Source organism: Lathamus discolor, chromosome 4, assembly GCF_037157495.1.
Source record: "Lathamus discolor isolate bLatDis1 chromosome 4, bLatDis1.hap1, whole genome shotgun sequence".
Classification (NCBI taxonomy): Eukaryota; Metazoa; Chordata; class Aves; order Psittaciformes; family Psittacidae; genus Lathamus; species Lathamus discolor.
In genome coordinates, this window is record NC_088887.1 from 67,265,548 (window position 1) to 67,280,854 (window position 15,307).

Below are 15,307 nucleotides of genomic sequence, written 5' to 3' on the forward strand. Positions count from 1 at the left end.
AGTTTTCATCTTGAAGCAGTTGCATTTCTTTGGCACGAATACTCTTGGTGGCGTTTCAGTTCAATGAACATTAGGTTTTGGGAAGAGGGGAGCATGTGTGTTTGTGAGAGAGGAAGTCTATGCTTATAACAATGTTGGAGTCAGTGGGAACATAGGTCTGAAGATGGCTCTCCAGCAGGGTCAAGCATTTGTTGGCTCCCAGCTCAGCTTCTCTTACAGTGAAGGCACAGCTGAGGAGCTCTGGTGGATGAACTCCAACAAACCCCACTGCGCTGGTGTGAGAAGCTGCTCTCGCTTCCTTTCCGCCCTGTGTCCTACATCTCTATGTCCTCCTCGCATCAGCTGTCTGGCCTGATGAGCTCCTCAGCTCACCAAGGCCAGAGCAAGCTTACTAGCTAAAGGAAAGTGAGTAAATTTAGTGAGCTGAACTGGTGCAGTGGAGGCTGAGGGAATTATACCAGGTGATGTAAAAAAGAATGAAATAGCACCATGCCTTTAAAAGAAGAGCTACCTTTGCTGGGTAGATCAGCTCAGCTGCCTTGTGGCATCTCTCTGTAAGACTTTTATGCCTTTTCAGCTGAAGGGCAGGCACATGCCTGTCCTGCTGTCTCAGCTTCAGGGTGATTGCTGGGAGCGGCAAATGAAGCATCTTTCAGATGGCTTCAGGAAGATCTGCACGTTGTTATTCACCATATGCCTGAGTCTCTGGAGAGCCTGGGGACGTTATATTCGTATGGGCCCAGACACCCTGTGGGCCCCCACTATCTAAAGTCTCCCAGTCCTGCAGGCACTAAGCAAAGTAATAGCAGAAATAATTTATGGATGGTGATTCTTTCCTCTCCCCCAGCACTTGATTTATTACAGCTGAATCTTCTGAAACTGCTTACTTCATGTGACTGTCTTGCTTAGCAATCTGCAGTTGTTCCATGTGTCAAACAGCATTTCATGGCAAATTTGGAACGGTAGGTGCCACAAAAAATATCAGCCCATGCTGTTATGCTCTTAACAGGTTCACCCCTGTTTAGAAGTCCATTCAGTTGCTTTTAATTTGAACTGTATCTAATGCAAAGGCATTTGGATATGTTTCACAAAAGCTGGGCTAACACAGGCATCTTGCTTACTAAGTGAGTGCAACAGTGACTGAGTGCATGCTTGCTTTTTATGTAGCACCTCCACATTTTCAGCAGCTGAGTGGCCGAATATTAATTTCTGTGAGCTGAGTAATGAATTCTCCTTTGTGCTTTCTGATAGTTTGTATTGAATCAGCAGAGGTACAGATGACTTGGTTACATCTGTTTTAATTTTGAGTTTCATGAATTGATTTGTAAGAAGCAGAAGCTCTTTCAACATTACTTGCCAAGATTTCGCAGCTGTGAATACTGGAACTGAACAATACATAGCCCTTGCAGTCAGTCTCATGCTCTTCATGCATCACAGCTAGCAATCTCAGTGCTGAGGGAAAAATAAGTGGGTAGCAGCGGTGATCTGGTGCTTGCCAATTTATTCTGTGTGGATGCTTAATGAGTGGCAGCATAAATGTAGTGCAAACACTAGCTCTTGGGCTGCTTGATTGGAACACTGAGTGAAGAAAAGAACTGGGAAAGCAAGTAGGGAAAGGATACTGCTCAAGTATTTCCTTGCAATGCAAGGCATCTTCAGGACATGCTTATGTCTATATTCCACAGCATAATAAGCAATAGCTTCATCTGAGCTTGAAGTTCCATATAAGGTACTGGGTAGGAAAGGAGCAGTGCAAATGTTGCTACCTCAGTGATCTCTGCGGGCTAATCTACCCAGTGACATTAGGACACATGGAGCTCTGCGTTCATGTTCATCTTTACAGCTACTAGATGGTAGAGTTTCTGTACTCTCTTGTTCAGTATAGATACTTAGAGACTGATAGAATTTTACTGTAATTTAGTGTAGTTTCACTGATGCCAAGAAATATCTTATGGTGGAAGTTGGTACTAACTGGAGCAGAACTACTGAAATAAGACCTTTGTTCATTAGCACTGCTTCTTTGCTTACAAGTTTTGACACACTAGTTTTCTAAGACTGATACAAAGAGGCCATCTGCTACCCGGACTAAAGAAAGGTACTGGAATCCAGGGGACATCCCTAGGTCTATTACAGGGTCGTGGTGAAATAGATTGTCATAACTTCCCTGAGTTTCTATGGATGACATGGAGAGGTAAGGTCCCATTAACTGTGTAGCCTGGGACTGCACAAGTTTTGGCTACTTATTCAGTACATTGGACTACTTACTCAGACTTACTTTGCAGTAAAATGAAATGGGGAGGCAGAGTAGAAGGAGAGGTGTAAGCAGTATGAAAGTCCATGTTCCCCTGTTAGAATAACTGGCTAAGTTTGCAGGTTGCATGCAGGGAGGGATCCAGCAGCTTTCACACACACAGTCACCTTTATGTTTCGTTACTTCCCTACGGCTAATCAGAGGCAAAAAGATGAGCTCAGTTCTAGTATGAGAAACCATGAGTCTGCAGTATTTGGGACAGCACAGCCCTCCACAAGCTCAGAAGTTATGCTCTCCAGGCCTTGGAACGTCCAGTAGCTTGACTGGATGTCCAGAAGTCCTGGACAAATAGCCAGTTATTTTTATTTTTGGCCGAGCAGTTTAAGTCAGTAAAGTAAAATGTTTCTAGGGAAACCTGGATGTATCTCTGCTCAGGGCGACTTGGTATGGTCTCGGCTCTGCTCCTGCAGCTATGTTTTACCCCTCAGACAGGGCAGCCTGGGAGGCTGAAGACAGCCTTGAGAGAACTGACTCTAGTTGCCTTGGAAGCCCAAGTTTGAGTTAACCTCCTTGGCAAGCTGAAGTGGTCATTACCTTAGTGAGTGATTTACAGGCATGTTAAGGCCCTTTTACAGCGCCAGAACAGTCTTAAGGGAGTCTTAGACTAAGTGAAAATCTGGTCTGTAAACCACAGTTTTATCTCTCCTTAAGAATGGAAGAAAGCATGTTTCCCTGTGTTTTGTTTAAAGTGTGTTGAAATCCTCTAACTTCTGACTATAGAAAGTATTAGTTGAGCTACACGACTCATTTTCTCTGCGGGTGTCAAAATAATCTTGTTTTCATTTGCACATATTTTGCTTCAGTAATGGAAAATCCTGTTCTATATACTTGAGTGTCTTCTTCCTTCTCCCAGCAGGTCATGAGAAGCAAGTGCCCAGGGTTCAGTGTGAAATCATGGTCTGAAGTGAGACAGCATCTGATTTTGTAGAAATACTCTTGTTCACGCAGTGCCAATTAGCAAGCCAAAGTATGGGTTTAAGAACCTCAATAATCTGTTTACTATTTCAAATAGCCTTCAGATTTTTAATTACTTCAACATTTATCCTGGATCCTAATACATTCTTCCTTAAAATATTATTCAAAACAATTTATTACTTTAGAACTTGGACTTTGTACTTCTTACAGCTGACCTAGAAATGTATTTCTTCAGCTGTTCTGCTGTTTGCTTTGTTTTGCTGTGTTCTGTGGTCTAACATACTGCCTCGTACTTGGGTTACTAGAAAACTTTATTCTTAACCACGAAAAAGAATACTGGAGAGTAAAGAGAGGTGATCATGTCATTTTGGCACATCAAGGAAAAGCTGCTTGTTTGCCTCAGAAAATACCTTTTTACTGAAAATTGAATTTTTGTAGGAGGAAGGGAAGCAGCAAGAGATTCTTTTCCTGGCAGGATTGTTTAATAAACGAGTGCTATTTTGATTTCACTTTCTCATGCTCTTATCAACTCAGTTATAGTTTTCCCCCCTCTTTTCCTCCTTGGCTCTGCTCATATCTGTCAATCACGTCTCTTCTCCCGTCTCTTCGTCATCTTAACGAAATCCTTGACAAGGAGCTAAAAGCAACATCAACCCAATAACTCTCATCTTCCAAAACTGTAACTTGCACCATGTCTATGGGTCATCACTCAGTTTTCTCTGCCTGCATAATATAGCCTTTACTTTGAAAGATGCCTGTTACACCTACTTGAAAAGTGAGCTCTCCAAGACTTAGATGTTCTTCTTTTCTTGTGTGCTCAGTCCTCAGGTGACCCCTGCAAGTTACCAGCATATTGCTGGGAATCTCTGTCCTCAGCAAACAGGAGAAAAGTTTTTTGCTATTTACTATCTTAAAATCCAAATACTCAATTAGCAAATAGCAATCTTACTTCTCTCATTGTTTTGCAGAAAATACTTAAATATTTGTGTAGCTTCCGTTTGTTTTGAACCCTGTTGATTTTATTTTCCTGTTTGTATGCTTTGAAAATTGGTCTATGTTTTGAGTTTATAAACTATTAACAGGTGCCATGTTTTTTTTAACTTGTATACCTTTTCCTTTTTGCAGTCGCTCACTAATATTTTATTTATGTAATGTTCCCACATTTTTCGACAATATGAAGTGTTTCTCCCTGTTTCACACCACCTGGAAAGGACAACTCTGGTTACTTCCTACATGGAACATTTGGCTTTCAATTTGCTTGATTTGCTGTTTTCAGGCTCCCCTATGTGCAGACTTTGCAGCTTTTATTCAGACAATGTTTCTCTTGGTTTCACTGAGAGCTGAAGTATAGTGAATGCATAATAGCTGAAATATTGATCTAGAGCGTGGATTTTCTGCCTCTAGTTTTATCTAATTTAAATACAGTTAGAGACAGCACAGAAAACTCAGATGTCCCATACAACATTAAAGAAGAACCTAAAGGATGACCCATACAATCTGTAAGTTCAGCTTCTTGGGAAGATCCTGTATCTTAAAGCACTCTGAACCCCCCTGAAATTCAAGAATAAGTGACAGGCCTGGTCTCCTAAATCTACTGTTGTGAAAGATCTATTAGAAGAGGAGTCGTATGGGTATTCATACAGTAGTGACTGAACGTTGATATTTGTGGTTTTCAGGGATTTAATTGCTGATTTGGGCTGTTAGATTTTCTACCAGGATTTAGTGGTATCTCTGTAGGAACGCACACAGGTCTCATTCGAGGGAAAGTGTCCTTCCTGATCCCATGGGAATAAACAAGTTATGAACAAGAGCTATTTGGGGAGACAGAAAAGAGGTTTCATTGACATTCAGAAAGTGGTTTTTTATTGTGCCACACTCAGCTTCTGCCAACCTATTATTGAACCAGAAATTTATCTTTGTTTATAATAATCCTTCTTTCAAATACCAACATGAAATGTTTGCTGTCACATGTAGATTCTTACCACCTAGCAGGTTTCTTGAGCGCAGAAATGGGGAGTATGTGGGTTGCTTGAAGAAGTGGCTTCTGTCATTTAGTTGCTAATGAGTTTTCTACTTCCCCAGGGAGAAAGAGGCTTGCCGGGACTACAGGGTGTGATTGGGTTTCCTGGAATGCAAGGACCTGAAGGTCCCCCTGGGCCACCAGGGCTTAAGGTAAGAGCTTAAGCTTTAGTATTTAAAACACTCAGATTTCTCTAAATTGTTGTCCCTAAGAAAGATAAAGCTATCTCTTTTCCTTTGCAGGGTGATACTGGAGAACCAGGACTGCCAGGAACAAAGGGAACAAGGGTGAGTTCTACCTTTTTTGCAGTTCTGCTCTCTATGTGTTTATCTGTTTAACTTTCCGTGACTGCCTTCAAGATAGGGTTAGTCTTTTGTTTGAGTTAATGACATCCCCTTGTGCTGCACAATAATTTCAAGATTCTTGCATTTGCCTTTGAAGTTCTTTCTGTACTGGGCATTCAGTAACTTTGCCCATTTGCATTTTCACCATGTACTTACCACTGCATCAACAGCGGGTTCAATATGTCTTGGATATCTTTCTGATATACCAAGAAGGTTTTTTACAGCTTGAATATGAACCAACCTTATTATCTCATGCAAAATTCTTTTTTATGTTTGCCATCTAAACTCCTTCAAGCACTCCAGCAAAGAAGCTGACACACCCATGAACCATGATATAACATGTTAAAAATATTCATAAGGTGCAGAGCCCGATTAAAGCCAGGGACAAAGGACTCTTGACTTTGCTAGAAGAGGCTTTGAATATACCTGTCACCTTCCTGTTGTCATTTCTGGTTAATGTGGCACTTACATAACATTTAGTTTAGCATATTATATTAACCAGGGCCATGTCTTTCGGGGTTTTGTGAGGTGCCAACCTCATTCTGAGCATTTTCACATTTCATAAAATGATGGTGAAAGAGGATTCAAATGATCTAACCAGTAATGATGCGCACATTTTCAGCTATATCACCTTGTCCACAGATTGAAATGCTGTCTCAGTTTTGTTCTGCATTTGCCTGCAGTTGCTGCAGCATATAGATTTTATTGAATCAACTGCCGTTTCTGAACTATTTCAGAGGGATTATTCTGCTAGATCAAGAAATCCTTATTTCAGTCCATGATGTTCATGATACCCCTGGGAATCCTGTGTGTTAATGTAAATTTGGCATCTCCTGACAAATGTATTTCTGTGCTACAGTGGAAGTAGACTGTATTTTAGCAATTAAAAAGTTCTGGAAGATGCCAATATTCTATCTGAGCACAGTATTCCCATACATCTTTTTGGCTGCATAATACATGTATTAGAAAATACTACATGATTAAATAAACTGGTAAGATGAAAATGATGTGCCAAGTCAGACTCCTGATTCATTACACTGAAAATCTGTTCAAGGAGAGAGCTTTCTCAACCTAGTAGACTTTTTGAGAATGAGTTTCTACATTGATGTGGAGTATGAAGATAGAGAAGCGTTTTACAGTGTGTTAACATCTTCTGCTATGAAGAGGTGCTTACAGTAAATTTCATTTTGGAAATGCTGGTTGTAAGAAGACTGCACCTCTGCATTCCTTTTTATCTGTACATAAGGCCCTGGTCCAGCTCCTGTCGAAGGAAATCCATACTGCTGCTTAAAAAGTTAAAGAAATATAAAGAGTTGTTTTCAGTTATTGATTACTTAGTTGCCATGTTTGAGAGGTTTTGAAGATTAGAGCTGTATTGTCAAGACAATTTAAAAGAAACTGTTAGTGTATTTTGACTGTCACCACTGGAGATGAGACTTGGGCTGCAGCTTGCCATTGCTGTTTTATGGGTTTGCCGTTTCAGTTTATGTTTTTGTCAATTGCAGGGTCCCCCAGGAGTATCAGGCTTCCCAGGAAACCCAGGCCTTCCTGTATGTATGAAGTATTTTTTACGAAGAACTTCAAAGTTCTGATTGTGGCATCTGAGCTGGATTATTGCTAATTTATTTACTTCCTTTTCATGTAGGGCATTCCTGGACAAGATGGCCCTCCTGGTCCACCTGGCATTCCAGGATGTAATGGCACGAAGGTGACATTTACATATGTTTATAACAGCATCTCTGTTTTGAAATAAAAGCATTCCTCAAGCATATGTTCCCTAAAAAAAACCAATTTCTCTGTTCCCCTTAGGGTGAAAGAGGTCCTGTAGGTCCCCCAGGTTTACCAGGGCTGACTGGGAGCATAGTAAGTATATTCTTTCATGCCTGATTCACTTGTTTCAACCCTTAGTCTTGAAATATAAGTATAGCTATATGAAAAGCTATAGAGTATAAGATATAAAATATACAATACTGAGGAACAATAATATCAAATATGTCTTTTTTTCCACAGGGGCCCCCAGGACCTCCTGGAATGAAGGTACATTTACTCTGTGTTGATATCCTGCTTTTACCAATAAGAATTAGGGTGAACTCTACACCCTCGAAGATGTCCTTACTTAAGGACTGAAAAATGATACCACTATGTTTCATTTTGTACTCTGTTCTGCAGTCCACTAAACAAAGACAGCGGGGAGATCTCCAGCTAATAACAATTGAACACGTGTTGTTTCATGCAGATCTGCAATGTGTGTTACATAGATTACAACAGGAAAAAGTAGTACATATCATTATGTGTAAATGGTATGTGTAAACTAGCTAACTACGTATCTGAATGCATTTTGTGAGCCGGAGAATGAAATATTGAATGTCAACAGAGAGCTTCTTTAAAATAAACAGACACAATTTGGAACTGTGAGCTAAATGTGAATCTAAATGTAATCTCAGATTTGTAATGACATGACCTACCTGAAGTTGTAAAATGCTCTTTTCTCTTTATCTCACATGGTAAGAACCTACTTTAGTCTATAAGCACAGAAGTACTCAAATGTTTCTTTCCTAAGCATGTATGCATAAGTATGAAACTCATGAAAAAAAAAATCACTTGCAGTATTGAAACTTTGTACAAAAATGCAGGAAAAAAGGGATCTTTTGCTGTAAAAAGAAGAAACATAAAGAAGTGGATAACGGTCAGAATAGTTTTCTAAAATAAGACAAAGTGAATTCCTTTTTGGAAGAAAGAGGATGCCATAAATAGCTTTTATGTCAAAGTATGGTATAAGACTAAAGATCTTAGGAAAGGGGATTGTGAGGTTACTGCTTCTCTCAGCAGCCAGGTAAGATATTCCAGTTGTGTGGTGACACTGTAGTGGTGGTAGATTTGGTGGGAAAATCTTTACTATTACCCATTACAGCATAGGAAATTAAGGTATGAAGGTAGATTTGGTACTGGAATCTCTTCAGGTGTCTTTAAAGGACATTTGGCAATTGAGGTCTTAACTTTAAATATCTCTTGTTATGTTTCAGCTGAATTAAAAGAAGGTGACTTTTTTTAAGTCAGCTTTCCAAATGATTCCAAACTTTGCATAGCTCCAACTTTCCTTTCATCTCAGTATTGGTGTCTTTGAATGTATTTGAATGGATGTTCAAGTATTACTGTTTTTCCTTTCTTATTATAGGGAGATCCAGGTGAAGTGATTGGTCTTTTACCTCCTAGTCTGCTAAAAGGTGATAAAGGCTTTCCTGGCCAACCTGGACTACCTGTAAGTCTAAATGATGTTTGAATAGCAGTGGGCTTCACTTAAAATTCTATCAGTATTATGACATTTCCAAATAAATATTACTTTTTAAATATGCTGTTTTAATTTTTCATAGGGTCCTCCTGGAAATCCGGGATTTCAGGGACCAATGGGGCCCCAAGGGCCACCAGGAGAGCCAGTAAGTTTCCTTTCATGGTGATTTGCACTTTACTGATAGAGTTTTATTATAGGAAAGTTCTACAAGGTGTGTATAGCCAGTGTTTGTTGGGATTTGGGAAGGATAACCTGTGGTGGTTCCAGTCTTCATGTTTAACCTCCTGGACTCTACCATGGTAGAGTAATAGGTAACAGTAGGTTTTCATAGGTTAAGGTAATAGGTAGTAGGTAACAATAGGTAACAATAGGTAACATAGGTTTTCAACAGCAGTTGCTCCTATAGTGATCCCTTCTCAAGAAGAGGATTGGAGGGTATTTTTGTGCGGAAGGGGTTGTTACCGTTATTCCTCTTTTCCCCTCTTCCCCCGCTTAATGTATAGAAAATGAGCCACACTACTAGACAGATCTAAATCAAAATGTTTGCCAAGGTTGTACTTATTGACAGCCACAGTAAGCAGTACTGTGGAAAGCAGGGTATCACTGTCTGTTATTATGGAAATTGCCAAATGCTGGAGGCACTTCTGTTATTTGACATTTTGACAGGTCTAACAGATATAATATCTTCTGTTTATGTACTGGGTGCAGGTAACATTAGCAGCAATCAGTTATTTCTATCTGTTGAAAGTCAGCCCAGTGTTTCTGGCTATTAAAGTGTGGTGTATGAGATTTCTTACCCTTCTGAACAAACTAAAAGTGATATAAAGGAAAACGGTGGTGCTGTTTAGTCATAATTCACACTTGCTGATGTGACAAAGAAGAAGTTTAATGAAAGAAAGGTGAGGACTAATATTTAGCCTGCAGAACTGGAAAAAAAAAAATCAGCAATAAGCTTATTTTACAGTGCAGTACCATAGACTTTTTTTTTTATTGTCTCTTGTCTAGGTGCTGAGTAGACATTACTAACTGCAAAATAAGGTTTGATGAGGTATCTTAGACAGATTCTGTTGGATTTTATTATTTAATTGTGAGTTATGTACAGTAGCAGAAAAACATTTTACATCTTGGTCTAAGGGAAAGATTTGCATTCTTGCCGTCTTTATAGAATAAAGCATAATTCCACCTATATTCCATTATATATATGCTAAAACGTACTGTCTTGTAGGGTCCCCCAGGGCCACCAGGACTCCCAGGCGAGAAGGTAAGACTTTTTATTATAAAGATTAAGTCTATTAATTTGTTATTTGGCATACCCGGTCCTCCAAAATCTGGAAACTAATGGTCATAAAGGACTGGATTTTTTACACTTTGGGATCTCTTTATGTCTTAATGGACATCTGTTATCTCACTTGGTCAAATCAGTAGTAATTACAACATTCTATGATTATTTGACCTCATCTAAAAATGTCAAAATTTTCACTAAAATGTTGAAGAAAAAAAAAGAGCATACTGACAATAAAATTATTTGATAGATTTCTGTCTAGATTTTCACTAATTGCTGTGATACAGGACTTAAAAACACAGCAGGAGGTTTAGAAAATAAGTATTTGTTTCACATGTGCATTTAAAAGACATATTCCGTCTTTTATATCCTCTCTTTGCTTTGTGGTGTACAGAATACCTTCATATGTGTGTATGTATACATGTATGTACTGCTGATAAAAACTGGCTAAGTACGTGTAATTTGTATTTTCAGGGCTATATGGGCTTGGGCTTTCAGGGTCCCAAAGGTGAAAAGGTAAGCCTCTTGAAAACTTCTAGAGAACAACTGTCAGACATATCCTGTTACTTTGTTTAAAATAAACAAACTGTTGGAATTAATCCATGGAGAACAATGTAATTTTTTGAATGCTTGAGTAAATCTGTAACTTACACCTAAATGAACAAATGTCATGAACAATAAACAGTTATAGACTTTGTTCATTATGAAGTTATACCTGACATTGATTTAGCTCATTATCCCGATCTTCTTCCTAAAGGAGGCACTAAAAAGAATTGTCCTATTACAATAATTAATTGGATGTGTTCCTCGTATTTGGTATTAATCATTCTTCACCCTACCAGGAGATTCAGAGATTTTTCTTCAGGGCAGTCTCTATTACCCATTATATAGCTGTGTCTCCTATAACTGTGATGTAACCCTTTCTCTGACTGATTTTGCTGAAATAAGAATTAAAAAAACCCCACCATTTAGCTATCTTTTCAAAAGTAAGTGGTGATTCTCTTTAATGTTATTGGCCTTAGTAATGTTTGTTCTCAGTGTCAGTACTGTTTTCAATGGACTATCCTGGATTTGGTGTTGACAGGGAGAACAAGGGGTAAGGGGCCCCCCAGGCCCCCCAGGACCAGCACCACATATGAAAGAAAAAGGGAGTGAAATCATAAGAGGAGAAAAGGTGAGACCTTAAATGTTTAATCTTGTTGTTTTTTCATTAAAATGTGATCAATAGGAATTAGCAAACTAAAGTAAGACAGGAAAAAGTATAGTAAGTCACCTACAGCAAATTTTCAAATGCTTCTTCCTGTTTTACTTCATGAATGAATTTTGGTTGTCTTTCTAGCAATTTCTCTGAAAAATGTATGATAAATGCATAAATAACTGCATGAATAAGTAATGCATACAGCAGAGGACCTTCTGAGGAAGGAGGATTGATAAGGGTAGTCCTGTAAACACCAAATATTCTGTAAATTTGAATTAAGTAGCTTGTACTGGGCTTTTCATGTGTAGAATCACATTCATATAATCTGAGTGTTAATTATTTTTTCAGTTATTGAATTAGGCAGTCTAAGCAATATATACTAGTACAATGAACTAGCTTAATGGATTTACATTTTATGTTTCTCTAGCTTGCATGTCATACTATTAAGCATAATACTTGAAGTAGCAAACAGGGTTAAATGTGCTTTTGCTGACTTGAAGAGTTAAATGATTTGCAACCTAAATAAATAATGGTTAAGGTTTTGCTTACTAATCTACTTTTTTTTCATTTTTTGTAATTTCATTAGGGTGATCCAGGTGAAAAGGGTGAACAGGGAGTTCCAGTGAGTATTGTGTAGATTTAATTTGGTTTTATTGCTATAAAAATTGTGAAGAATCTGATAATGGCCTTGAATATCTTTATAGTTGTTGGATAAAAGCAAATTTACTTTAGAATTTGGCAGTATTTTTAATCTGGTATATATTTATTTTGCAGGGATTGCCAGGTTCAGGTTTCAAAGGTGAAAAGGGTGAGCCTGGGAAGCCTGGTCCACGTGTAAGTATGCTCAACTTTATCAGTACTATAAGTACAGTCATTGTATTGTTTCCACAAGCTAATTTAACTTCATAACCATTTGCAAACCAGCAAATTTGGTATATTACAAACAGGCAAGTTTTGCTGTTGGACAGGTGTATAAGTCAAGGTAATGATAACATACAGTGATGTATGTAACACGCCTTCAGATAAACAAAACCACCTAACAGTAGCTTGCAGTGCTGAAGGCAAAGGCAAGACTCCCATTGATCCCAACTGAAGCAAGATTAAATGATTCTGGAACAGAAGGAAAAACAAAGCAAAACATATCACTTTGTTGGGATGACTTTAGCTGAATGGAACGTATTGAATTTGTTGCAGATCTCTTACTTGCAATCTATAAAATAAGCCTGCTTAGCCTGAAGGTACCATTTCTTATAAAGAAGACAAATGGAGCAAAAGCTTTAGATGACTGAAATATGTTTGCTTGCTGGTTTCTAGCCTGACTGTAGATGCTTGAGGCCATAAGGTCTGTACATTTGCCTGGTCTGATCTATAGCATAGTCTTATCCATACAACTTCTACACGAGTCATGCTGTATCTTTCATAGCTGAGCTGGTAGCAAAACCATACATTTTCTACACGCAAACCTATCTAAAGTGTTGCATCTCAAATTGTGGGTCCTCATAAACTGTTATAAAAGGACCAGCAGATGTATAGGCATTGAATTGTACTTTAATCTGAAAAAGAGACAATCTTGCTCTCTTCTGTACTTCAAGGTCAAATGTTGCATCATCCTTTCAGTAAAGATACGTGATGGGATTATCCTTGCTGAGTATGAATTTTTACTCTTACAGTAAATCAGGGCTTGAAAGCGGGAAAAATGGAGAAATGTTAGCCTAGAAATTGTAGAGGAAAACTGAACTGTTCAAAAATACAGCCATCAGTTTCTGCAGAATTCCCTGAACAATTTTCCTAAGATATTTAGTATATAATGGTTGCTGTTCAGGGAAATCATAGCTACTTCTGAAATTGAGATAAGGCTTGACAGATGAACAGATGAGCAGACCTGATATTCTAGTTTCATGGAATGAAACTGTATGATTAATTCCAATCACAGGGTGCTTTTGAAGATTCTTGTGACTTTACAGCTCATATTTTTAATTAATTGTTTAAAATCACTTGTAAACTTCTTTATAAGATACCATAACTTCACACTTCGGTGGCCTGTTCACATTTTTTTTATCGTTTTTATCCTTCAATTTCATTGTTCTAAACAGTTTTTTGACCTAAACTCGTGGGATTATTTTTCAGACTGAATTGCATGCACTATTGCTTTGTTCATTAAGTATATACGTTTTCTCATTTTATGGGACATACTCATACTGCTTATGATACACATACAGTCTAAGGACTGTAACACCAACTAAAAGCCAACTTTCAGTGGATTAGGCTACAAGCCTAAGGTGCCAGTCCTTCATGGTCCATAGGAAGAGGAAGGGAATGCTGAAAAGTAGGTTAGTCCATCTAGGTCATTTATCACTAATCTGGTTTCCTCTATAGGCTAACACAGTGGTCTAATAGTGAATCATTTTGCTCTGGAGGAAGAAGTCTGGGTTTCCAGGTTATCATATGCCTTGTGATTTGAAATTATAGCTTTAAATTTACCACTAGATTACCCGCTATCCGATATTGGGCTGCTCTCCAAGCCTTCTGCTGAAATTGAGCCACTGAATGTCTATGAATAAAGGTTTTGTGAGGTTGGAGAGTATATATATAGAAAGGGATTACTATGAAGGGAAATCTTTCTAGGTCTGGTTCCAGTTTCCTGTGCTGTTGATATATTTTTTTCTCGAAGCCTCCTTGACTGGGAAATCCATATGTTATTCCTGGATCTGGGAACAAATTTGCAGGATTTTATTTGATTCTGCAGCTTGTAGGATGTTGAGTAACAGGTACTATAGGCAGGCACAATTTGCCTGCTTTATACCGTTTGCAGTTAGCTGCTTTAGCACAGTTTAATTCATGCATTGTAATAGTGGTTGTTTTGTTCTAGTGCTTCACCTGCTGTATTTAGAAATTGCATGTGTGTGGCTGTCTAAGTAGAGTGGAACTTGGTGTTTTACAGGGAAAGCCAGGAAAAGATGGTGAACCAGGACCTAAAGGAGAAGCTGTATGTATTTTACTGAATTTCCAGTCCTGTTTCTTGTAGTTTGTGTATTATAAATGGTAGAAATTTTCTACCCTTCTGAGTTGTTTACTTAAAGTTGTTGCTTTTGGTGAATTAGTGACTGGTTTGAAAATTTAAAACTTCGATGCTGCCAGGGCTAAGATACAACTAGACTTCTTTTCTGGTTTTGCTGTCTTCTGCACACAGGGTTTGCCTGGTGGGTTTGGGATTCCAGGAAGACCCGGAGAACCTGGTGCCAAGGTGTGTAGTAGCAGCCTTCACTTCCCATCACATAGAAAGAGAAGTTAAGAGCTTGTATGGTGTCTTCATAGATGTGCATTAAAGCAATAAATGAATATTAAGCAATATTGAATGTAACCAAGTTGTAAGTAAAGTCATCACTCAGAGTCTAAGAAAAGTCAAAATTAAGGTAGCATAGGTCTCCCTGGTTGAGATCTCTTACGCAAATTGATTAATGCAGGCTTCATTTTCACAAATTCTTTGCACAGCCAGGATATGTACAAATGTAGTTTCCTAAAAAATCCAGTTTCTCTTTATGTAGTGTAAAGCAGTACAGGCCTGCAAACTAACTTCTTACTGCTTATTATAATGGTCCAGGTACTTATCATTTGGAAGTTGCATGATTCTGTATCAAAGTGTTCATTAGCTAAGGAAATCCTATTTTGTGGGGAAGAAAGTCTGATCTGTATTTAAAATGTGCATTGTATTTTGATTTAGGGTGACAAAGGTGAACGAGGTTTTCCAGGACCTCCAGGAAGAGTAAGTAAAATAAATTATTGTTTTATTTTAAACTTCGGTGAAAACGTAAGTTCTGTGACAGCCAAAGAGCTCAAACAATGAGGAAATAGACACTGTGCATGTTCTGATCTCATTCTAATCAATCATGTCCTACTTTTCTCTTAATGAAAACAAAAATTGGATATGGTTGTTTTAAGTATGTTTGA

At 38.3% G+C, this 15,307-nt stretch overlaps 1 protein-coding gene across 1 annotated transcript in view; it reads left to right on the forward strand.

Moving 5' to 3' along the window:
* The window catches only part of COL4A1 (collagen type IV alpha 1 chain), a 123,014-nt gene that overhangs the window by 64,050 nt on the left and 43,657 nt on the right, over positions 1-15,307 (forward strand). Inside the window, exons 3-18 of the mRNA XM_065677937.1 lie at positions 5,309-5,398; positions 5,489-5,533; positions 7,096-7,140; positions 7,236-7,298; positions 7,400-7,453; positions 7,601-7,627; positions 8,766-8,849; positions 8,962-9,024; positions 10,105-10,140; positions 10,636-10,677; positions 11,246-11,335; positions 11,946-11,981; positions 12,134-12,193; positions 14,301-14,345; positions 14,550-14,603; positions 15,081-15,122. Coding sequence (XP_065534009.1) covers positions 5,309-5,398; positions 5,489-5,533; positions 7,096-7,140; positions 7,236-7,298; positions 7,400-7,453; positions 7,601-7,627; positions 8,766-8,849; positions 8,962-9,024; positions 10,105-10,140; positions 10,636-10,677; positions 11,246-11,335; positions 11,946-11,981; positions 12,134-12,193; positions 14,301-14,345; positions 14,550-14,603; positions 15,081-15,122 — 876 coding nt within the window. The remainder of the gene's footprint in view (positions 1-5,308; positions 5,399-5,488; positions 5,534-7,095; positions 7,141-7,235; positions 7,299-7,399; positions 7,454-7,600; positions 7,628-8,765; positions 8,850-8,961; positions 9,025-10,104; positions 10,141-10,635; positions 10,678-11,245; positions 11,336-11,945; positions 11,982-12,133; positions 12,194-14,300; positions 14,346-14,549; positions 14,604-15,080; positions 15,123-15,307) is intronic.